This window comes from Podarcis bocagei (genome assembly GCF_964188305.1).
Source record: "Podarcis bocagei genome assembly, chromosome: 5".
Classification (NCBI taxonomy): Eukaryota; Metazoa; Chordata; class Lepidosauria; order Squamata; family Lacertidae; genus Podarcis; species Podarcis bocagei.
The window spans coordinates 79276875-79301811 of record NC_138129.1 but is presented as its reverse complement, the minus strand read 5'-3'; the positions used below and the strand labels follow the sequence as shown (position 1 = coordinate 79301811).

At 41.4% G+C, this 24937-nt stretch overlaps 3 protein-coding genes across 5 annotated transcripts in view; all 3 read left to right on the top strand.

The window, feature by feature from the left end:
• CCDC18 (coiled-coil domain containing 18) overlaps positions 1–2956 on the top strand; it is a 28472-nt gene extending 25516 nt beyond the window's left edge. For all 3 annotated transcript variants that reach the window (XM_081194928.1, XM_081194927.1, XM_081194929.1), the window contains 3 exons: positions 357–545; positions 1281–1716; positions 2627–2956. In XM_081194928.1, coding sequence (XP_081051054.1) covers positions 357–545; positions 1281–1688 — 597 coding nt within the window. In that variant the 3' untranslated portion in view covers positions 1689–1716; positions 2627–2956. The remainder of the gene's footprint in view (positions 1–356; positions 546–1280; positions 1717–2626) is intronic.
• Positions 2957–3784: 828 nt separating this feature from the next.
• LOC308587416 (retinol dehydrogenase 8-like) lies at positions 3785–11308 on the top strand (the record flags this gene model as incomplete). Its single annotated transcript, XM_081195066.1, has 6 exons — positions 3785–4137; positions 4891–5052; positions 6211–6390; positions 7958–8051; positions 9678–9861; positions 11069–11308. The coding sequence occupies exons 1-6, from the start codon at positions 4041–4043 to the stop codon at positions 11306–11308; spliced, it is 957 nt and encodes a 318-aa protein (XP_081051192.1). The 5' UTR covers positions 3785–4040.
• A 3550-nt stretch (positions 11309–14858) lies between these two features.
• On the top strand, positions 14859–24770 carry DR1 (down-regulator of transcription 1). The gene is made up of 3 exons (XM_081195073.1): positions 14859–15237; positions 20980–21143; positions 22768–24770. Exons 1-3 carry the CDS (start codon positions 15018–15020, stop codon positions 22912–22914), a joined length of 531 nt encoding a protein of 176 aa, XP_081051199.1. The 5' UTR covers positions 14859–15017; the 3' UTR covers positions 22915–24770.
• Positions 24771–24937: the final 167 nt, after the last annotated feature.

Sequence of the window (24937 nt, the reverse complement as noted above, 5' to 3'; positions counted from 1 at the left end):
TCCCAGCCCTACCTAGAGATGCTGGGGATTAAACCTATGACCTTCTGCATGCAAAGCAGATGCTGTACTACTCAGCAATAGGCCTTCCCCAAATGCTTCAGGGCCATTCATCTTTCTCATCCCTTCCCAAACGTGAGTTCAGCTACCTTCATCAAATTACTAAATCAACACTGATAGACATGACTTTAACAGCAGAACATTTGATTTTGGGGATTGTTCTTTGAACAAGGAATTCCGTAATTATGTATCAATTGGGACATTAGCTTAATAAGGCTATTTGTTCCATGCCTCTATTAAAAGTTTAAATAAACGGATCATAAAGTTTTGAATATATTTTGTTGTCTTTATCCCTTCAGAAACTCTTACATGAAACAGAGGAAACAAAACGGAAGGAGTCGATATCTAAATCTCATCACCTTTATGGGCAGTTGCAGCAGCTGAAGCTAGACCTGGAAGATGCACAAGGCACTGTCTGTAATCTACAAGAACAGCTTCAGTCCAGAAATGACATGATTGACGCAGCAAATGAAGCTCTGCTTCTCAAAGTGAGTAAGCAGAAGAATGTGTTTTCTTGACATACAAGGCAGCATGACAAAAAACTCATGTACAAGGAGAAATTAATAAAATTATCCAACTTCACTGATACTACCAAAGATTATTAGCAATTAGGCTTTTGTGAGACTTGAGTGTCCTCCAAGCCTATTTGGCTACGTAGACTCTCCCCAGACCACATCCTGTCTCCCCAGAACCTGCCTCTCACTGGCCGTACTCTATCATCCTGGAGTGCCTTTGCTTGGCTGGAATGTGTCCTTGATGGTGCCTCTTGCTTGGCTAGATGGAAAGGTAGGGGTGTATGGAAACCTCTGGCTTTTGCATGATGGAATCCAAAGCTAAGAGTCCCATCCATTGCTGTGCTTAGTTCTGTCTTGGACGACACCCACTTTTGCCTCTAGCTGCACTCGTGATGGGTGTTCAACCCCAGGGAATGCAACTGTGGGACTTAAAATTTTCCCCACCCCTTGTTTGGAGACTGACTAGACATTTTTAGGGGCTGGCTGTTTTCTTACCTATGTCTTCCCATTTCCTGGATAATATCTAGAATAAGAAATAGGAAGCCCAATCATGTTCAGTGTCTTCCTGCCCTCTGTAGATGGCAGCCAGTGAAGTGGGACAGGAAAATGCTGAAAACATTGTCACCGAATGAAGTGCTAAGCTAATGTGAAAGGCATAATATTTTCTTAATAAAAGTGTTGAGTTATTTGTTTTTATTACATTTTTAGGAATCTGAAGTAACAAGACTACAAGCTAGACTTGCAGGTCACGAAAGAACAGAAAGCATCAAGCAACTATCAGCCCCACAAAGCATATCCACTCATCAATGGTTAGATCAAGAGCCAGACTTTGACAGGCATTCTCAGAGAAAATCTGCAAGCATTAATGATCCAAGTTTTAAAGATGATGGAAATTTATTAAAACCGAAAAACATTTTTACATCCAATTCTTTGGTAATTTGTAGGAAGCCAAAAGACACAATTCACGACTCACCAAAAAGTCCAACTGAATCGTCCTTTGATCCTTTGACACACATTGTGGAAGAGGATGAGACTTGTGATAGCAGTGACTTCCAAACTCTTAGCGGCATGCTAAAATATATCAACAAAGAGATGAGTTCTGAAAATTCTCCATAATTTTCACCTGATGTAAAGGACAATTCAAGTATGTATTTCTGTACCATAGTATTTCTTAGGCAAATAGGACACAGTTCACTTTGTCTGGTGGTGGGGCAGGGAAATGATAATATTGTTCCCTCTTTGAGTTACATTTTATGGAGCAAGCATGACTACTAAGATGTATTAACTAATTAATGTTCCTCTAGGACTGACTTTACAAATGCATCAAGAGTGCATATAGGGTCCCTTCTTTTTTTAAGGACATGAGCTCAATCAAAAAATAAAAAGCACAATCCTTTGCAGAAATAAGTTCCACTTACCTATCAGGTGAGTGTGCATAGGAGTGCAGCCTAAACCTGAAAACCGTTTTGAGGAATTTTCTTCAGGACTAGTTTTTACCTGATTGTAATTGCAAATAGAGCATTATGAATAATGTAATTCAATGCTTTTGATAGATAATAGGATATCATCAAGTGTATAAGTTCTGATTTAGACCAGGTAATACTGTATCCCAAGAGATGCCCAAAATCATTTATGAGAGCTGTCAATGTAGGGATGGATCTCTCTGGGTTTGTGATAGTGCATAGCATGTCATCCACAAATAAGACTATCTCTTGTTCCCTAACAGCTGCATGGATACTGCTGGTCTCACTACTGTATATCCATGGGTTGCACAGGTCAGAGGTTCCAAACACAAATAAAAAATTAAGGCTTATTCCATTCCTTACCAGGAATGAGGGGGGTGGGGTGGGGGAAAATGTCCTATTTGTAAATTACCCAGGAAGACCATAGGATCCTATCAAAGGCCTTCTCTGTATCAAGTAAGAGGAGGGGCAGCTGGGTGATTATTATGCTTGTTCAAGTCCTTAGTGTGAGACCAGTAATTCATTTTAACTAGAATTTGAGGTCTGAATGAATTTCACATTTGTAAATGCCTATGTTTATATCTGTTTCAGGAACAAAGTTTGTGAAGTAACAGTGTGCTGGCAAACAGTCAACCACAGATGGATTTGTTGTCTTCATGAATATAATGATGTGCCATTTTATACAAACCCTGTATATATTTGAGAAACATAGTGACTCATAATCCCTTCCTATTTATCCCAATTCTATTTTTTTATTACTGTTTTGAAGTAATTTGTACAGTAATAAAGGTGTGGTGTATGTTTTTTTTTTCTCTTGAAGAGAAATCTGAAGGATCTGGATTTTTTAAAAAACTATTTTCCTGATACTTGAATATTTCATCTAAATGTATTATTATTGAATTAATAAACAAACAATACACATTGTGTTACTTGTTTTTTCTGTTACATATCCACTACTGTAGTTACCACGTGAGGGGGGAAAAATCCATAAATTTGAACAATTTTTATTTTTTAAAAAAACTGAAAGGCACCAGCTTACCTTGTGGTATTGAATTTTGGGATTGTGTTGTGTGAATAAGTCCTTCCTTTTGTTTTTCTGAACCCAATGCAAATTAATATAATCGGGTGACCCACAGTTATGAGAAAGAGATCAGAGGAATGTACTGTATCTCTGGGCAAGCCATGCTATTCATAATTCTATAAGCCTCTCATGTCTGCCTCTCCCTTAGCAATAACGTTCAGATCAAGGGCTATTACATATGTCCTTTTGCTCCTAACAAGCCCCCTTTACCCATGATGAATCTCTTTTTAAAATACATGGCATTTAAAAAAATGTCAACAGGAATATCTAACAGAAAACAGATATTGCAGCAGCATAACAGAAGGCAAGTTGTTTCCTCTTCTAGATGCTGAATGTGAAGTGTTACATAGCGCATGTTTAAATTGGGAAGACCAAGAAACCCCCAGCCCGGCCTGCCTCCACCATACATTATTTGATAGCCTTGACGGTGTCTCCCTGCTGTGGAACCCCTTGATATGTTTCTGCTAGTCCTTCAGTGTCCAAGCAGCCATCAACACCAGTACTGCCTGAAACAAAGGGTAGCTTCAGCAAGAATGTAATTTGGCCACAATGATTGTGCCCAACAATGATAGTTACTTGTTTAAATTATGATAACCCACCTTTCATATTTTGTTGCTCAAATTTTCAGTTTAAAAACTGCTGAAACCTTGAAGCCTAACTTCCCTACAATGCACTATCAAGCCAGATTATGCAACCTTTATATATATAACCATGCCCAAACGTCTATTTTTGTTTATTGCTGTCCATACGGAGATTATCTTCTTAGCTCTGTAATGCACAGGTATGCACCTTTAGATTTGCTGACACCTAAAGTCCTGTGAATAAAAGCATCCAGGGGAGTATTAAGCTTTTGTCCTGCAAAGCTACCAGACTATCCACAGACTGTCTAAGGGAAACCTTCCAGCGCATCTGCTACCATCCACAATGGCTCAGAAAACTGTGCTCATCACAGGTTGCTCCTCAGGAATTGGGCTGGCGTTGGCTGTGAAAATGGCCACTGATGAACAGAAAAGATTCAAAGGTAACACCTTCTCTCTTTAATTTTGCTCACCTGTGTTGCTGAACATTGCCTAGTGTGAGCTATGTTGAGTAGTAAAGCTTTACATAGCGTGACTTGATGCAACTTTGCATCCTTGCAGTCTCTGCAATTTAATTTTAGAAACGAGTGTAAAGGTTTTTCTTTTTTGGAGAAGCCAAATGTCACTAGCCTCCATTATTTTACAGCCTGGTCCTATGCTTATTAAGAGTAAGTCCCACTCAGTTCAATGGGGCTTGCTCTTAAAACCAAGCTACACAGGAGCTGTTTATTTTAATCTATATGTTTAAATTAGAATTGAGGGACTATTTCTATTTTTAATGTCAGCTGATTATTTTTCTTTCTCTTTTTTTAAAAAAACAGCCACAATCCTCTATCCACTTGTATGAAAGTAAGCCTTTTTTAAAAAAAGCAGGGAAAAAAAACTGGTTGTAGCATTCAGAAAGTAGAATTCTATACATGTCTGTTCATAAACAAGCCCTGAACGCTGCAACCAGTTGGATTCAATGGGTTAATTATGTGTTAGGTTCTGGCCATGCTGTTTTATTTTCTTCTAATCTGGAGCCTCTATCAAATGGACGGGTATTCGGGTTTCTATGACCTTAAAGTCTGGAGCTGAAGGTTTATGTAATCGGTGTTCTAATTTTCATAACCCTTCTGAAAGGAAAGGCTAAATACTGCTGTTTGTGATATTTATTTTCCTCCTTTCTTTCTTTTTTCCCTCTTTTTTTTTTGCAGTTTATGCTACAATGCGGGATCTCGCCAAACAGGATAAACTGATAGAAGCTGCAGGCAATACTGTTGGAAACACCTTAGAGATTAAACAGCTGGATGTGTGCAGTGATGAATCTATTAAAATGTGTGTCAGTAGCATCCCAGGAAGGCGTATTGATGTCCTAGGCAAGTTATGAATACCAATGAAACATTCGTTTTATGTATATATTTTAATGTAAAAAATAATATTTATTTGTTACATTTATATCCCACCAATCCTCCAAGGAGCTCAAGGTAGTTCTCCTCCTACTCATTTCATCCTCACAATAACTGGCCTGTTCTGGTAACTCCTGATTGTATTACTGCCCTAGGTTGATGCAAATTTCAGCTGGTCCAAATTTCAACTGGTCCAAAACAGGGCAACTAGGGGATGGATGGGGGCTGGAGACCCTTCAGGTCATCTGGTCCCCGGGCATTTAAGGCTTCAAACTTTAGAACAAGCACTTTGAATCAGGCCTGGGAACAGGCTGGAAGCCGGTGCAAATGGCAAAGCACTGGTATGTTGGGATCTGGTCTCCCATAGGCACCTGCCTGGTCCTTGAGCTGGTCATCAGAAGAGCCTTAATGGACTGAGGTAGGTGGTGACAAGGGGGAAGGCCTCTTTGGTGGTGGTGCCTAGTTTATGGAATAGTAAAGGTAAAGGGACTCTGGCACTCATCTCACTTTACTGGCCGAGGGAGCTGGCATACAGCTTCCGGATCATGTGGTCAGCATGACTAAGCCGCTTCTGGCGAACCAGAGCAGCGCACGGAAACACCATTTACCTTCCCGCCGCAGCGGTCCCTATTTATCTACTTGTACTTTGACGTGCTTTCGAACTGCTAGGTTGGCAGGAGCAGGGACTGAGCAACGGGAGCTCACCCCATCGCACGGATTCGAACCGCCGACCTTCTGATCAGCAAGCCCTGTGGGTTTAACCCACAGTGCCACCTGCACCCCAGATTATGGAATACCCTCCCCATAAAGGCTTAATGGTACCTACATTATAGTCTTTTAGGCAGCCAAGGGAAAGATTTTTATTCCCCTTTCAAGTTACACATTTCATGCTCTTAATTTCCGCCCCTTGCTTGTTTTAAAATGATTTTATGCTGCTGTGTTCATACTAGCATTTTGATGCTGATTTGCAATGGTGCTTATTGTTTTACATTTTTTATTTATTGTTGTAAACTGGCCAGAGACCTGGGTTAATAGGTGGTCCCACATGTTTGTTGCACATGAAAAGAATAAGAGCAACTTGAGTAGCAAGTGATGGCTGGTCGCTGTTGTTGTTTTGCATTTATACAGTTAGCAATGCCGGCATGGGACTCATTGGACCTATTGAATGCCAGACCATCAAAGAGATGCAAAACGTGATGGATACAAACTTCTTTGGGCTGGTCCGCCTGCTGAAGGAGATTTTACCCGACATGAAGAAGAGAAAAAGCGGCCACATCGTGATTATTAGCAGTGTCATGGGAGTACAAGGCAAAGTAATATTGCATCTAATTAGTTACTGCAGTGTGTATTGCAGTTTAATGATGGCTATACTCTGACCCCACGGCTGGAGGTAGTTATGCTTCTGAATGTCAGTTGCTGGAAGCCGCAGGAGAGGACGCTTGCAATAGGCTCCCGGTTATGGGCATCTAACATAGGCATCTGCTTAGCCACAGGATACTGGACTCAATGACCCAGAAGGCTCTTATGTTCCCATATTCAAGAGCCAACTCATCCTACATTTTTATCCCATTTTAAGTGGCAAGACTACCTTTAGATTTGCCCTTTGTGCTTCCCCAGAATTAATTCTGCATCAGCCAGTGTTCAAAATTCCCATTGTTCTAGGACGGTGCATTTTGCATCAGGGAATTTCATTAGCACGAGCAGTTTCTGAGCTCGGTGCAGTACTGCCCCTAAGATTTCAGATTAAAATTGCAGAGTAGAAGGGAAGGAGGACATCTTTCTGTCTCCCCACTTCCAGCTACTCATGGAAGACTGAAGAAAAAACCCTCGTAGAATATTAGGGGGGTGGGTGGGTGGGTGGGTGGGCAGGGGAAGGACTAGATTATGTGAAAAATGAACATAATGTTTTAGCTGCAGTTCATTCATTTTAAGCTTTGTATTCTTGTTACAAAAATGTGCCTAGACATTCCATTGTTGTGCCCATAACCTAGATGCCATTTAGCTCCTAGCTTTCATACCTCAGTTTTTAACACTGGCATCAGCTGACGTTTTGCTAACGCTGAAACATCTCAGCCCTGGTTACTTCTGCTCCTGATTCAGCAGAAAGTGATTTTTGTGGCTTTTCCTCCCCCCCTTATTCAAGTAAAGGAATGCCAGATAGCTGGCTTGTGGTTTTCGGGCAAGAAACAAGATCAATGACGACAATGATTTTAGTCCTATAGGCAACTGAGCTGCAATCTGCAGCTAAAGAGCAAAGTCTGCTCTTGCAACACAGTGCCCTTATTTGTGGCATTGTAACCCAGAACATTGTGTCAATGGAGTTGTGCCACTGTGTAGCAACAGCAAAGACTGTACAGAAGTGTTGTGTCAAGCCCTTCTGGGGGAAAGGACTGGGCTGGAGATTTATGGTGAAGCAACGGCAAGACTGAAGTTTACTTGCCTGCGTGTTATCCAAAATGTTATCTGAAACGCTTTCGGTTTGCATGGACTTAGAAACATTTGCCTAACCTAAGGGATGGGAACCACCTGGTGCCTTTTCCATCCCCTTTCCTGAAAACTGGAGGTGATTTGAAAGAAGGATGGCATGTGCATTCATCCTATTTAGTGAACGAGCTTTGTCGCAATATCTTTCGGGCAAGAGGTGAAAGAGGGGCAAAATAAATATACGTTCGTTGAACCTTCTTCTTGGCCTTGACAGTGATTCACTCTAATTTTCCTTAAATAAAAAAGCATTTGTAATGCTGACAGCCTAAATTGATGTTGATCTGATGTTGTGTATGGTACACAGGAGACTCTTACACGATGGTTTCATCATCAGCCCAGGGTATATTAAGATTAGCAACTCACTTTTTATTTTTTATTTTTTAATCTATAGGGATTTTGTTCAATGATGTTTATGCTGCATCTAAATTTGCGGTGGAAGGATTCTGTGAAAGTTTAGCCATACAAGCGCTCAAGTTTAAACTTAAGTAAGTATCAGCCTGGCTCATTTATTACTGTACTTTAATTTAAATTTACTTCGGTGCTGCTAAAGCAGCTGTTTAATTTCACCCCAGGAGGTGCACTAGCAAAGTGTCTGGGACAGGGGTCTGCACTGTTGACTGGCAGAGTGTCTGGGACAGGGGTCTGCAAGGTTTACCCCACCTGGGCCGGTTCACTCCAATGGAGATTCCTCTGTGGGCTGGATCACGCACGCGATTTCTGGCATCTGCGCAGACGCGATTTCCAGCGCCACGGAAATGAGTCCCCGTGCCGTGCTGCGCCGGTTTAGCGCAGCACGCGGGGACTCACCGATCAGGGGGCTCAATTCGGGGGCAGCTCATGGGCTGGTTAAATGAACCCCTTAGGTTGCCGACCCCTGGTCTGGAAACCACATGTTATGCCACTCTTATACAATCTTCAGGTCGTATAAATCTTTTGCCTTTTACTTTTTTTTATAAGATATTTATTAAGATTTTCAAAATATTACAAAATAAAAATAGAAAAAATAAAAATACAAAATAAAAATAATTAAAAACAACTCAATCTTTCCATTACTTATTTTTCATTAGCTTGTTTCCTGGACCTCCTCACGCCTCCCTTTTTTGTATTCCAATTCATTTTGTTGGTTCAGCAAATCCTTCCCCTCTTTGTTTACCCTAATCTTTAATCTTAAAATATTGTAACATTAAATGTTTACCTATTAATAATCCATTTTTCATATTCCCTTATAGTGTTGCAGCTAAAAACCACTTAGTTTCTATCCAACATCGTTCTAACATTCATTAATTTTACAATATTTCTGTAAATAGTCTTTAAATTTCTTCCAATCTTCTTCCACCGACTCTTCTCCCTGGTCTCGGATTCTGCCAGTCATTTCCGCCAATTCCATATAGTCAATCACCTTCATCTGCCATTCTTCCAATACTTTGCAATGAGTATTCTTGCTGCTGTTGTGGCATACATAAAAAAAGTTCTATCCTTCTTTGGCACCAATTGGCCGACTGTGCCCAGGAGAAAGGCCTCTGGTTTCTTCAAGAAGGTATATTTAAATACTTTTTTCAATTCGTTATAGATCATCTCCCAGAAAGCCTTAATCCTTGGGCATGTCCACCAAAGGTGGAAGAATGTACCTTCAGTTTCTTTACATTTCCAACATTTGTTATCGGGCAAATGATAGATTTTTACAAGCTTGACTGGGGTCATGTACCACCTGTATACCATTTTCATAATATTCTCTCTTAAGGCATTACATGTCGTAAACTTCATACCTGTGGTCCATAACTGTTCCCAGTCAGCCATCATTATATTATGTCCAACATCTTGTGCCCATTTAATCATAACAGATTTCACTGTTTCATCCTGAGTATTCCATTTCAACAGCAGGTTGTACATCCTTGACCAAATCTTAGTTTTGGGTTCTAACAGTTCTGTTTCTAATTTTGATTTTTCCACCTGGAAACCAATTTTCTTGTCCGAATTATATGCCCTTTTGCCTTTTACTAAGGATGTCCGAGGGTGAAATGCAAGATGCAAATGCAAGAAAACAAACTCGTCGTTTTGCATATAGTAGATGACTCACACAATATATCCTGTTTCTTTATTTTCCCAAACAGTCTAAGTTTAATAGAACCAGGGCCCGTGGTTACAGAGTTTGAAAGAAAAGTGTTTGAAGATGGGATGAACATGGATCTTTCAGCTGCAGATAAAGAAACAGCAGACATGTTTGTAAATATTTACCTGAAAAATTACAAGCAAATTTTCCAGACCCTGGGACAAACAGCTGAAGACATAGCAGAGGTAATGCATTAGAAGGTTTTTATGGAATTTAAGACTGGGTTACATAATTATGGTTCCCCAGCCTTGAGACATTATGCGACTGGCAATTGCTCAGCATCAGCTTCTGATGAAATTACAATCCAATGAAAGTGGGGGGAAGTGACAGCCAAGTCTAAAAATATCTGTACCCACAAGGCTCTGTTAATGTGAGTAAGAACATTTTAGGCAGGAAGAGTCTAGCCAATGCCAAATGTAACTAGGCAATGGGCCAACCTTTGTCTGAGCATCTTACCGAAATCACTTGCATGAGCTCAAGTGGATAATATCTTCATTGCATATCTTTAGGCGCCAGGCAAAAACATTCCTCTTCTCCCAGGTTTTTGACTAATTAACAGTCTATGGCCTTTTTAAACAGTGTGGTGTGGTGTGTGTGTGTTACTATGTTATGTACCATATTTTTCCGTGTCTAAGATGATGTTTTTTGCCTTAAAATGTTAGGCAAAAATTGGGGGCCGTCTTATACACGGATACTGAATGCAGAGTGGGGCATGGTGGCAAGTTTCTGCAGCAAGTGGGCAGGCAGGGGATCAGTTGTGACCCTCCAAAAAAGCTCAATAACTTTAGCGATTGTTGGCGATGACTGGCGAAAGCACGTTTGGCGGCAAGTAAGTGTGCGGGGGATTGGTGGTTGTGGTGGTGAGCGGACGGGTGATTGGCAATGGCCAATAACTTTAGCAATGGTTAGCAATGGCTGTGGTGAGCACACAATTGTTGGTGACTGGGCGGGTGATAGTGGAAGCTTCATTCAATTTCTTCGGTCTCAATTTTTCCAGAAACAAATAACACATTTGAAACTAGGAGTATTCTATTACTGGCAGGGGACACTTATCTTGAAGGAATGTTCTGAGAGTGTCACTGATATAGCAGTTTCAGATTTAAAATAGTCAGAGGTGTGTGTGTGTGTGTGTGTGTGTGTGTGTGTGTGTGTGTGTGTTAAACTGTTCCTGCTCTTCCAGTAAGCTCACTTTCAAAACATCATTGCTGGAACAACATAAGCAACCCAAACAGCAATATTGAGTTAAAGTGCTGATTTTATTCCCCAGAGTTTTTTCTCTTTGCGTTCTCCACCCCCACTTCCAAATATATTTGCACACACATACATATACACACACACTCAGTCTGGTGCAATTCCAGAATGTTATCATGCCTTCTTTTCTCATCCTTACAGCATACAGTGAAGATAATTCTGGCCGAAAATCCTCCTTTTCGCCACCAGACCAACACATTATACACTCCAATTACAACACTGAAATATGCTGATCCAAATGGAGACCTGCCTATTGATACCTTCTACAAAATGGTTTTTCAGCATGATAAGGTTTTCAGTGCAAGTCTTAACTTCATTAAAATGCTGCGTTGGAAAAGCAGAAAAAGCTTTGACTTGGGAGGAGGAAGATCTTCCCAATGAGCAAATGGGTGATTTCAGCTGCCATGTGGGCTATTTCACACACTTTCATGTTTCCTTATGTGTAAGGACTTGTGTGGGATGGGAGACATCTGAAATAGCCCTGACTGAAGCTACAGCCCTATGCACAATCCTTACTTGGGGGCAAGTCCAACTGAAGTTGGTGGGGCTTACTTCTTTTTTAAAATAATATTTATTAAGTTTTCCAATTTAACAATCCAATAAAAGCCACATTAAAAACACTCAAAATTATAAAATAATCAAACAGTCCAACTATTATGCCAAATTATAAATCTTTGTTTGACTTCCCATGCTCTGAGGTCAGGGGGTGGCGATCATCTCACATTTGTTCTGCTGCTAAGTTAGTCCAGGTGATTCCCATAAGTCAATCCGATGTTAATCCTTCGTTCATTTTTCACAGCCTCCGAGTTCATCTAGCAAGCAAGTTAAATCAAACAATATGTTCCTGTGTGGGTGTTTATCTTCTTCCATGTCTTTCGCTTTCGTTTCTTCATGACTGAAATTATAAGCTACATGTCCCAAAATGGAGGAAATCTGGCTTTCTGCCAATTGTACCAGGCGTATGTCCAAATCTCTTCGTTTTAAGTCTGTCCATGTACTATTCTGACCACCTCAATATTTTTCCAACACATACTTTCATTTACCTGCAAAATTGGGTAGGCGTAATGTGAAATCTATTGAAAGATCAAATAGCTCTTCTTTTGTGTAAATGATCTGCTTAAGGGCAACATATACCACTTTAGGCTAGCAATGGCTGTGTACATGTTGCACTTTTAATGTTTCCCCATGTGGGGGGAATCGCTTACATGGAAAAGTAGCATGTCAGGGAAAAGGGTTTATCATGCCTCAGAGTCTCCCTAACAGACTATGTTTCTATGTGAAATGGTTCCTGTTTTTAATTAGAGAAGTATTCAAAGATGCAATTCTTCTCACCAGCAGCCTGAAAGCTTTACACTTTTTGCATAAGAAGAGCCCGGCTGGATCAGACTAAGTTCCAACATGCTGATCCAGAGCTGTCAGGGCAAGCTTATCCAGAGGAAGGATGAAGCTACAAAAAAGACACATAGTACAGTATCTTTAAATGAAGCCTTTTGGATCCTAACGTATCTTTTACCTGCTTACTGCATATAACCCTCTCATGCACAGCAACTATGTTGCTCTATGTCTCATATGCTTTGCTCCAACCGATTTTCAGTTTCTTTGTTCAAGCTTCTCTCCTACTTTATCTTAAATATACCCATAGCTGTCAACTTTCCCCTTTTCTTGCGAGGAATCCTATTCAGAATAAGGGAATTTCCCTTAAAAAAAGGGGGAAATTGACAGCTATGAATATACCTTCCACACAACATACCATATTCTCATCTCTTTGGGAGGATTTCTAGATGCTGCCTCTACAGAAAGTACAACTGTTTGCTGGTGGCACTTACAACAAAGGTCAATTCACATAACAAACTTCTTAGGATCCTGGGTACATACCAATTCCAAAATAGCTAACTGTATTTAATTTACTGTGTGTACATAAAATGGGTAGAAGACAAATTGCTTCAGCAGAGATTTCAAGAAATGTTGTAGTGGTTTGTAACCTAATCCAGCTGTATTCACACATTTTGAAAGCATTTACATGTTACTTGTGGGTTCAGAATGTGGCTAGAAATGTACATTCAGCGGAAAGAGATGTAGTGCACTCTTGAATGTCTAGGTTTCACCTGTGGTTCTTGATGCAGTGTTTTTTCATATGGCTTTCCTTAAACTGGATTTAGGATAATCTTATCCACCAAGTTAGTAAAAGTCAAATGTAACCATTCTTGTACTGAAGACATTTTATGCTTTTCAAATATTTCTAATTGTTAATAGGTATTAGATTATTAATCCTGAATAAATCAGCATTCAGAAGGAAAAACAGCTGAGCTGGCAATGTATGTACCAAACAAGTAAACTCTGTTGCACAGTGCAGTATATGGGCTTATCATTCAAGGAAGAGAACTGCTAGCTCTAAAAAATTAAAAACTACAGTTTGCCTAATGACTTGACTCTACTTTTAATGGTGATAATAATCACATTCATTTCTTCTATAAAAGATACCAGGTTTCCTGGTACACCTTTTATACCTTATTATTATTAAATCAGATGTGGGTGCCTAAATGTACACATGTGGGCAAGGAACAAACACACAGCCAGCCAGCCAGCAGAGAATATGACATGTTTTATTGCACCATTATTAAATGCCACTTTAACCCACCACCGAATGCGACTTTCTCCAACAAATGCAAAGTAGTTTTCTGCCTGCTCATTTTCTCCTAACAACAACATTGTGGGGTAGATTAGGCTGAGAAGATGCCCAGCCCATAGTTATCTTAGTAAAAAGTTCATGGCTTTAAATCCTGGTAACAGCCATACGTAATTCTTCATGGGCACATGCAGGGTTGTTTTAGGCTTCACTAGTCTAGGTCCACCTTCTTTTCCCATTTAGATTTCCACAACAGAAGACAAGAGAAATCATAGAACTGTAGAGGTGGAAGCGACCAGGAGGGTCATCTGGTCCAAACCTGTGCAAAGCATTAATCTTTCGCCCAACGTGGGGCTCGAAACTACGACCCTGAGGATTAAGAGTCTCACGTTCCGCCGACTGAGTAGAAATACTGACTTCAAAATAAATCACACAACTAAAAGAATACACCATACAGCGCAATATTATAGTTTTAATGGAGTTTACTCCCAGGCGACGTCATCGCAGACAGTAGAATTGTAGCCTTAACGGTTTTTTCCAAGGTAGTCCCGGATTTAAGCTGCTGCGCCTGCGAAATTCCGACAACAAACTGTCGTCCGAGACTTCCAGCACCGCCGAGGCGGCGATCCGGAAGGGCTTCGGCTACACTCCTGCTGTCTCTGCCAGTGTTGCCCCAGGGCCGTTATTGGACTACAATTCCCATCAGCCCAGACCACTTGGTCCTGCTAGCTAGGCCTGATGGGAGTTGTAGTCCAAAAAAAGCCTGGAAACCCAAGTTCCGGAGGGGGGGGGGAAGCAGCCTAAAGCGCCACTGAGGGGACAGATAGACAGAGGTCCACAACCGTGCCCAGACCCACACACCCCGTCCGTGTACCACAAAGCCGCTTCCGGGCTAGACCGGAAGCGGAACTGGCGGCGTGAGTGAGGAGAAGAAGAGTGGGTGAGGAAAGCGCTTCCGGCGGAAGTGCCGCGCGCCGCAGCCTTGTGTGTCGGCTGCCCCTCGCGAGCCTTTCGGCAGCCTCGTTCCCTGCCGCAACCGTCGCGTGAGGAGGGAGGGAGGGAGCAAGAAGTCGGAGCCGCTGCCGGCGCTACGCGGAGAAGCTCGCGCCTCCTTCTTCGCCGGCGGCGAGTTGTCTGTCATCCCGGCTCCCCTCCCCCCCCCGACCCTCTCTCTGAGGCGGCAGCTCTGACGGTTCGCCTCCGGGCGCCTGAAGGGATGTTGTGGCGGAGGCGGCGCCGGTGGTCGCCGTTGCTGTAGTGACGCGGGCGGCTGTGGAGGAGCCGCCCGGGGCGGGACGACGAGGGGGTGTCCGCTTCCCGCCGAGGCTCCCGCGTCGCTCTCGGTCCCGTTCCTGGCAACCTCGGCGCGGGGCGGCAGTTGGGCCGCCCCAACCGTCTCCGGCCCGGAGCCGTTCCCCTTCGAGGAGGCGCTGCCTGGGCGGCCTTTGACGGGGCTTCCCCGCCATGGCTTCTTCCTCCGGGAACGACGACGACCTGACCATCCCCCGCGCGGCCATCAACAAGATGATCAAGGAGACGCTGCCCAACGTGCGGGTGGCCAACGACGCCCGGGAGCTGGTGGTCAACTGCTGCACCGAGTTCATCCACCTCATCTCCTCCGAGGCCAACGAGATCTGCAACAAGTCGGAGAAGAAAACCATCTCCCCGGAGCACGTCATCCAAGGCAAGGGGCAGCCTGCTCTCCTACCTCTTTAGTGCCCAACCGGAGGAAAGCCCTTCAGTTGCCACCCTCTGGTCTCCTGCTGTGGGGTAGCTCAATCGGTAGAGCATCTCGATCTCAGGGTTGTGGGTTCGAGCTCCGCATTTGGGCAAAAGGTTCCTGTATTAAAGGGGGTTGTGCTGGGTGACCTTTGAGTCCCTTCCGACTCTACGATTCTGTGATTCTCTGTAGGCTTTCTGTTGCTACAACTTCAGAATTGGTTAAGTGGTGCATCCAACCACCGCCACACTCTTACAGTGTGCTGTGTAGCAGAGAATTACAAGAGGGTGGATTGCCTGGAGGACTCTGGTGAGCTGTAGACTAGATAAACATTTCATCCCTTCAGGCAACTGTGTAGCATTTGCTGAGAGCTACAGCTTCATTAAGGGCTAGAAACGCAGAAGATCTTTGTGTCATAAACTCCCAGGCACGGCTGAGAAACTTGCTGATGTCAGCTGAACTTCCAAGTAAAGTTATTTAAAACTCCTTGCAAATTATAGCTATAGGTTTAGTAAAGTGAGCACTTTTTGTGTTTAGCTACATGAATCTGAGTTGAAGTAAAAGCCTCTTGTTTTTGGGGTTTTTTTTAGAAACAGGATGTAAGAGTTTAAAGAGTATTGTGAGAAGGGAGTTCGCCATTATGCAATTGTTCTCACATGTGTTCATTTTTTTCACTACTTTTCATTTAGCTAGATTTCTAAACCACTGTTCATCAATTAAGGCAAGCAATCCTAACCCCACTTACCTCAATAGGACTTACTTCTTTGTAGATGTGGTTAGGATTGAACCGTAAGATCCCAGGGTAGTTTACAACAATTACATCAAAACAATAAAATACAATATGTTAAAATCCCAGAAAATATTTTTAAAAATTATTATTTATTGAATTTATATACTGCCCTATACCCGCAGGTCTCAGGGCAGTTCACAGGATAAAATCAGAATACAAAACTGCAAAATACATAATCAAAATAAAAACAACTACAACCCAATAACCCCCCAGCCCAATACATTTTAAAAGGCATAGGATGTCAGTGATATCAATTATAGCCAACATTACTATAGATACAGTTTGTTGGAAACAACTTTTTCCTTTCTTTATTTCCTTATCTAATTGTTTCCATTTTATAAAACAAGAGGATTTTAGTCAAATATATATAGTTGCTCTTTCCTACAAAAAAGGAGGGCAAATTTCATTAGGCTATTACTTTGTTTTATGTTACTTTCCCTTTAAAATTCATGTTACTCATGTTCAGTTCAGCATTCAGAACAGCAAAAGTGAAAGTAACCAGAGTCTTGGTTTCGTTCAGTTGTTGCTTAATGATACTACTTTCAGCATTAAGAAATGTAAGATGCCTGAAATGAAAACCCTGATTTTAGAGTGTAAAAGCAGTACAGCTGGATTTGATCAAGGGCTTGTCAAGTTCAGCATCCTGTTTCCCAGTGTCTTTGGGAAGCTCTTGAGCAGAGTATGAAGATAATCATCATTTCCCAGCAACTGGTATTCAGTGATATGCTGCCTCTGGGCCTGGAAGTAATGTATGGTTGCCAAGGCTAGTAGCTGTTGATAGCTATAGCCTTGCGGGGTATTACTGCTTCATCTTGACTTTTGTGCAGTGCTGCACCAAAGAAGTTCTGCTTGCATAATGGCACATTCGTATCAGCTATGCCCCCACAAAATCGGCTCTGGAGCTCCCCTCAATCTGCTGGAACTGATTTTGAGGTCACACAGGGAGGGTTGAAGGGGACAGGAGAGAGAGAGGAAGTTCTGCTACATGAACAGAAGTTTGTTGCATGCACAGAGCTGTAGCACAGGAAATAGCTCTTAAACTTTTTTTTTATTGTAATAGGAAGACCCTAATACGGGAAGATACTTTGGATGATATACAATGTTAAGTCATTCGTAGAGCAGACCCACTGAAATAGTGGGCTTAGAAATATTTGGCTATCACCCTCTATTGAGAGTTGTGTGCCACTTGGGTCCCTGACATATGTAAATTATGTTAATTTCTAAGGTTCTTTTGCATAATTGCAAACTGTTGTTATAGGAGAAACAATGAGAAATTATGGGCACTGAAACAATGACCACTGGTTAGGCTGTTTAGTTTCATCTGGCTGTTGTAGAGCTACCTTTCCCAACTGCTGCTGTACTAGATGTTGTTGGATTCCAACATCACCCCCAGCCAGCAGGGTCTGTGGCAAGGGATGAAGGGCAACCAGCTGGGGAAAGCTGCTCTAGAGAGTTCCATCTGTTTTTGAATGCTTATCTTTGCAACTGAAAACACATATCCAAAAATGGAAACTAAAGTCAGGATGTTGAAATATGAACCCGATATCAAATTCTGCATTTTTTTCCTGGTAGCACACACAGAAAGCTCTGGATTCTTCTGAGTACAAAGTTAATGGGCTTGTAGAAAACTACACAGGGCCCACACACATTCAGTAAGTAAAGTCTCCAACTCATTTTGTGCTGGGTTGGATGATCAATGAGTAGAATCGAGGTTTCCATATATAGGTGCAGTATACACCATAGGTTTCAGCACCTGCTACTGGATCATTACCTGATCTAAAATGGGTTGCAACAGCAGCACTGGCATCATACAGATACATGGTAAAAAATTTTAAGGACTTCCACATTGATGGTTCGGTTAAAGGAGAATCCCAGGTCTGAAAAGGTTAAAAATTGCTGACTTATTTAAATCACCTTTAAGATCTTCCATTGTCTTGCAAATAACAATTACGACCTCCTAAGAGAGCACCCCAGTGGATAACTGATGCCATGGTGGCCGTATACATAGGGTTCTTTCTAACTTCTGGCCACAGAAGCATTGTTATTTGACCACTTACAGAACTAATAATCATAGAATCGTAGAGTTGGAAGGGACCACGAGGGTCATCTAGTCTAACCCCCTGCACTGCTGGAATATTTTGCTCAACATTGGGCTCGAACCCATGATGCTGAGATTAAGAGTCTCACACTCTACTGACTGAGCTACAGGGGTGAGGAACTTTCAGCCTGCAGACCTAATTAGCCATCCCAGGCCTCCCCATTTAGCCCACGAGGCCTTTTCGACCAAGCGATGCTCATCTGCTGCACTCCTGACATCAGGTGTGGGAGAGGTATAGTGTCTGGACCAAGAAAAGGGTTTGTGGGGGTATCTGCAAAGCCCTTTGCAGGGTTATTTGAAATCCTGATTATCAGCTGGTTGGGCCTCAAAGTGCTGTGTAGGGCATTCTGCAACCACTGAGCTTGTTGGGGCTTGAAGAGAACCATACACAGCCAAATCCCTGACAATCAACTGAGAACAGCTGGCACTAGGGTGTCTGCACACGGCTGCCCTGTAAACTGTTTTTCACTCTTTCCAATGGTGTTACCACTAAACCACAAACGAGCAAATTGGGCCACTGCACTTTCAGTTTTGGTTTTGACTTTTTATATTCACTGTGCCTGGCTTAAAACACCAAGACAGAAACTGTGCAGTATCTCTTCAGGTTTGGAGCTTATGTCCACTCCCTTTCAACTGCTTGCTACCACATGTTGAATTCTATACTATCTTTGCTGAAAGTTCTTTGTATCTAGCTTAGTCATTTTTGTTTGCATTTATCAACACTTACATCTTTTGTAAACTTAAGTCTGACAATGCTCAATGTAGTCACTGCTGTTAATTTTTCTTCTCTTTAAATTAGAATTTTTAACTCTTTTTATATGTTGGATATAATTTGCACACCATGAAAATAAGGAGGGATACCCTCAGTTGGTAGAGTTTGAGACTTTTAACAGTCTCTTAATATCAAGTTTGTGGGTTTGAGCCCCACGCTGGATGAAAGATTTCTGCATTTGACTAGATGAGCCTGTGGTCCCTTCCAGCTCTACAATTTTGTGAATGTGTTTCTATGGAGTGATCCACTCATTCAGCAGCGCATTCCTTTAGGTTTGCTACTACATGGTTTAGAAATAAATATTTATTGTATCCTGCAGTTCCCAATCATTCTCTTGGATCCACACATGCTTAGCCTCAACACATCAGACATTCTCAGGCCATTGCCATGTTTCCCAGTGTTAAACATCTTGTGTGTAAGTTGAATCCAGACTTTCATGGAAGGGACTTAGATCCAGTGGATGTTGCAGCTGGAGGAAGACAATTTGCTGCTGTCACTGATTTCCACTTCCCTTGCAAACCCTCAGCATCGTATCCCACTGTTTTGGAGGGTTTCTGCAATCCTCCAGAGCAGATTTTTAGGGGGCTGCATAGGGAAGGGAGATCTGGTGAATATCAGCCCCCTCCATTTGTCAGCATTTATTTTATTTTTTAACATTGATAGTCCACCCTTCATGAAAAGACCAAAGGGCAGTTTATAACATACAACATGGTAAGCAATATATGTCACTACATAACCTAATATCCATACAATACAAGAAAACCAGAACAGTTATATAAAAACAGTTCATACTAATAAATAATACATAATTATTACTTATTATTACTCATCCCAGCATTGAACTCCACAACACCTGTAAAATGCAGTGTTTCATGGCATAAGTTATTACCTACTTTTCTCGGGTGCAATTATGAAACATAATGCATATCTAGTAGCAACAGCCTTCTGAAAAAAATGGAGAAATCAGCAGAATATCTAAAGTGCAGAAACAGTATACAAGTACATATATTTATCTGTACAAAACTAGCTGTTAATCCCTTTGCCGAACCTCAGAAAATGAGAAACCCAGATCTCACCTAGGAGCTTTTCTTTGCTCTCTGTCTCTCACTTTGGGAAATCTTCACTTCCTTGCTTCTCACTCTGAACCATTCCACCATCAGTCTGCCATTTTCATCGGGCACTTGCCTCCTGTTGCACCCCGTGAAGTGGAGGCACCAGAGGGGTAATTTCCTGTGGACTTTCCCCCTCAGGGTGATCCCCACTAGCAACAGCCTGTCGTTGGACAGCCTACTGCCTGCAGAATGCCCACCTTCTCTCTCCCCATCTTGTTAAACACTGCAGGTTGGGTGTCTGATTTGCCTGCCTTTGTGCAGCAGCCGCCGCTATACAGTACCATCTCATGTACCAAATTGCTCGTAAAGTAGAAAAGGCTTCCCTGTCAACTTGCACACCATACATAGTCTATAACAGATTGTTACTCAGCTAGTAGAGGGATAGAAGTCAATAATATGTCACTTACTTGCAAGTGCTTCACAGTATAAGGAATTGTTTTTGATAAAAGGTAAAGCTTGCTTAAGTGAAGCTTCAGATCATATAAAAAAATTCGTTCCAGTAGCACCTTAGAGACCAGCTAAGTTTGTTGTTGGTATGAGCTTTCGTGTGCATGCACACTTCTTCAGATACCTGATATCTGAAGAAGTGTGCATGCACACGAAAGCTCATACCAATAACAAACCTAGCTGGTCTCTAAGGTGCTACTGGAAGGATTTTTTTAAATTTTGTTTCGACTACGGCAGACCAGCATGGCTACCTACCTGTAACTTCAGATCATATGTTCTTTGTCCTTTTAAAAGAAGTGGCCTGACTTAGATATGTCAATCTGCGGATTTCTGTAGTCCAAAATTACTCCCTCCCTCAGAAGGTAACACTATATAGCAATCATTGTATGTTTTTTGTGGTAGTGGCAACTGTGTCTGATAGGTTAAGTTGGTGTCTTGTTGCCTAAAATGCTTGAATTTTACTAACTAGAAACCTTTTTTACCCTAGCACTTGAAAGCTTAGGTTTTGGCTCCTACATCAGTGAGGTAAAAGAAGTTTTACAAGAATGCAAAACCGTAGCACTAAAGCGAAGAAGGGCTAATAATCGTTTGGAAAATCTTGGCATTCCTGAAGAAGAGCTCCTAAGGCAGCAACAAGAGTTATTTGCAAAAGTAAGTGAGGAAACAATATATGCAGTGCTTATCTTTCCACATTTAATTGTGGAAAGATAAACAATTTGTGAAGATGAATCAGCTAAGCATCCTAGACTTGGATATTGCATACAAATCTAAATTTTGGAAATGACTTGAGTTTTCATTCTTTGAATATGCAAAACTTGATTCATTCAGCTTGGGTATAAATGGATGCGACTGTCTCAGTATGTATTAGTACTTGCTTGAAATAACTACATCAAATAATGTGTCAATGCAAAAATATAGGGTTGCATCTGAACTTAGTATACTCAAGTGAAATCAATGGGACTTCAGTCGGTTATGACTAACTTAATTCTCATTAATTTCACTGGGTCTCTTCTAAGTACAGATAATTTTGGGAAGTAATTTGGGCTGTAATCCTGTGCGCACTTATTTTGGAGTAAGCACCATTTGATTCAGTCAGACTTCCTTGGTGTCCTTTCCACTTCAAAATCAGGATATCATTAAAAGCCTGTCTCCCAAAATCCATTTCTGACAAGGGTTAATGTAATTGAAATGGTATATGTTTTGGGTTCTCTCTGATTAATTCCAGATTGCAGAATCTATCTGGAGTTATACATTAAGCATACCTGACAGCAATCCAAATGGCTGGGAGTAAGGGTTGGATTAGGTGAAGGTGTCCCTATATCCTGCTCTCCTTGCTTAGCTGGCCTCCTGCTGGCTGCACGTGTGGGCAGGTATGGCCCCTGCTAGTTGTATCCCTGCCAGTGGAAATCTCTAAAATTGAGTGTTCTGGGGGAAGGGCTGAGTTGGCTGAAAATCCACTGGATTCCAAGACACTCTGTGTCATGTGATGGCAACAGGTCCATTCCAAGTCCATTGGTTGAGCCTGCCTGAAGCCTTAGTTGACAGAACTGTTCCTGCTTTTAAGCCCTTCTTGTACTGAGAAAGGAAGTTGAAATGGGAAAGATGCAGGAGTCGAGAGGGAGAGGAACGCATTCCTCTTCTCCCCACAGCAAAAGGGAAGTTGTGGAGGGGAAACCAAATCTGACTAGTATAAACCCCTTCCTCCAACCAACCTGAAAAGTGTAGTAGGACAGGGGAAATGATCTCTTTCCCATTCTCCCTGCATTGTCTTGAGCAAGACACCCTTCCCTCTAGGGCAGGGCTTCCCAAACTTTGGTCTCCAGCTGTTTTTGGACTACAGCTCCCATCATCCCTAGCTAGCAGGACCAGTGGTCAGGAATGTTGGGAATTGTAGTCCAGAAACAGCTGGAGACTCAAGTTTGGGAAACACTGCTCTAGGGAATTCTTCCTAAAGTTCTGTACCTTTGGAAAGACTTTTTCTCATGAGCATCCCTCATTTAGAGTTTGTGATAAACCCAGCAATATCTTTTTAAAAACATGACGGGAAGTTCTCAAGTGTGCAGCAGGGTTAGGCAACCTATGGACCCACAGATGATGATGATGTTTCACTTGTGAAGTAGTCTCCTAATTTCTTCTCTCAAAACAGATCACAAGAGGATGCCATCATGTTCTTGGCTGACCTCTTGCACTGATCTCCCCGTGTGCATGTGTGTGTCTGTGCGCAACTGTGTTAGGTCATGCTATAGACACTGAACTTACGGTTTTGTGTCCCTAGGCTAGGCAGCAGCAGGCAGAGCTAGCCCAGCAGGAATGGCTACAAATGCAGCAAGCAGCCCAACAAGCACAGCTTGCTGCTGCCTCGGCCAGTGCATCCAACCAGGCAGGCTCTTCTCAAGATGAAGATGATGAGGACGACATCTGAAATCTTTTGGGCTGAGTTTCAGTCCCCACAAGGAAATAGTTTTTGCTGGTTTTGCTGTGCAGGACATGAATGCTTACCCGTAACTTTTGTCTGCATCTTGGACCGGCCGTTGGTATTTTAGGGATGTCTGCTGTTGTGTGCTGTACATGTCGAAACTGTCTCTTTGAACTCTTGAAGACTTAAGGTTCAGTATCATATCAACTTTGGATTTTTAATGGTGTTTATGGAAATTTTAGATAGCAGTGTGTCACTTATTTGATCAACAAACAGTGTTACAATAAAGTTTATAAAATATAGCAAAATTTATACAGAGACTCTAAATTCACATTTGCATTTCTCTTCCCTTTTAACCATAGAATCTTATGTAGAAATTTTTAATTTGGGTTTTGTTTTGGTTTATTGGAGCGGAGCAGCCAAGCAAAGGGTTCAGCATAATTGAATTCTTTGTCTTCAAAAACGATATATATATGGCAATATATACTCTGTGCTCATATACCACCAATCTTGAGAAATGATACATTTTTGCCAAACTAGGAAAATGTATGTTTAATAGTTGTACAGATTGAATTTCTTTTGTATAGAGGTGAAAACAAACCCAATACTTTATTATGTCATCAATTCAGTGTCATGAGCAACATTAATATTTCATTTCAAATATTGTCCGCTTTGAAGAATTAAATCTGTTCCTGTTTCACAGCCATTTAATTTTAACTTTAGGTGGTATTAACATGCATCGTGCATGTTCCAAGTGTTCAAATGGAGTTTGGTGGAACAGAGTTGTTTTAATTCTGTTTTGACTCAGAATGCTGAAATAGTCAGGTCTATGAAAGCAAATATTGGAACTAATAAGCATGCTTGCAATGAGAGGAATCTTCATTTAACTTAAATTTACTTTTTTTTGTCAGCACAATATTAACACGACGTTTTCAAGACTAGTGTACCAATAGAGAAGTTTTATCTGTGAAACTGGCTGCTTCTACATTAGAAACTAGTAGGGTACTAGTTCTAAGTGTTGCAATTCCAAGTTTGGTGACTGAGCCCCAACACTGACCAACAAGACCTAATTATTCTGGGGTATTATAGGTGTGGATTTTATATATATAACAATGCTTAGATTGTTATTTGTGTTGATAATAAGGAAAATAGAGTCCATTTTAGAATCTGAAAATATACTTGAAGATACATCAGCATATTTTTCTGGTCCTTGCTTGCAGGGAGGTAGAATCTCATGCATTGCATATTAATGCATCATGCAACATTACCAAGACTGCAATTTTTTAAAAACTTTCTAGCACAGCCTTGATGGCTATAGAAAATTATGCAAGAGCTGAGAATGAATGGAGAAAGTCTTGTCTCTGAAGCAGAGAGCCAAACTGAGAGTCAAATTACGATCTTGAATTGCAGTTAGTTGAGTTTTATGGAGCTTCACCTGAAATAACTTGCACCCTTATTTATACACTGGTAGCTAAGAGATAAATTAGTTCGAATGTTAAGCTGAAACACATTTGTTCAGCAGGAAAAGTATTGGGGCAAAATCTGGTGAAAGATTGTCTTCATTAAGGTTGAAGTACCAAAGGTAGAAACACTAGGCTAGTAAAACCATGTTAATGTGCAGTGTTGGCTTTCATAATTTGTACTGTAACACCCTTGCCCTTCCTATTTGAAATAAGTCTTCTTTTTTAAAGAAAGCTATACATTTTCACACTTCTTTTCTGATGCAGAATTCAGGTTAATATTTTACTGCATCTGGTATGTATCATAATATGTTTGAATCCCTGTGACCTTTCCTTTGGACATTCTTGTGCTTTTTCATATGCTGTATTCCTCAAGCAATAAAATTCAAATGTGTTTTTATATTCCATGTTTCAATATCCAACTTTCACGGTTTGTCATATAATAGAGAAACTTAATTTTGTTCTGCCATCAACCAACTTTGCAAACTTCACGGGATCAAGATGTTCTCACCAAAGAGATGCCTATAATCATCCTTCGTGTTAGGGCTGGTTCTTTTCAATTTGCATAA

Coding starts and splice junctions, on each gene's coding strand:
- DR1 (XM_081195073.1), top strand. CDS start 15,018: ATGGCTTCTTCCTCCGGGAACGACGACGACCTGACCATCCCCCGCGCG. Junction 15,238..20,979: donor CCCGGAGCACGTCATCCAAG/GCAAGGGGCAGC, acceptor TTTTTACCCTAG/CACTTGAAAGCTTAGGTTTT. Junction 21,144..22,767: donor AACAAGAGTTATTTGCAAAA/GTAAGTGAGGAA, acceptor TTGTGTCCCTAG/GCTAGGCAGCAGCAGGCAGA.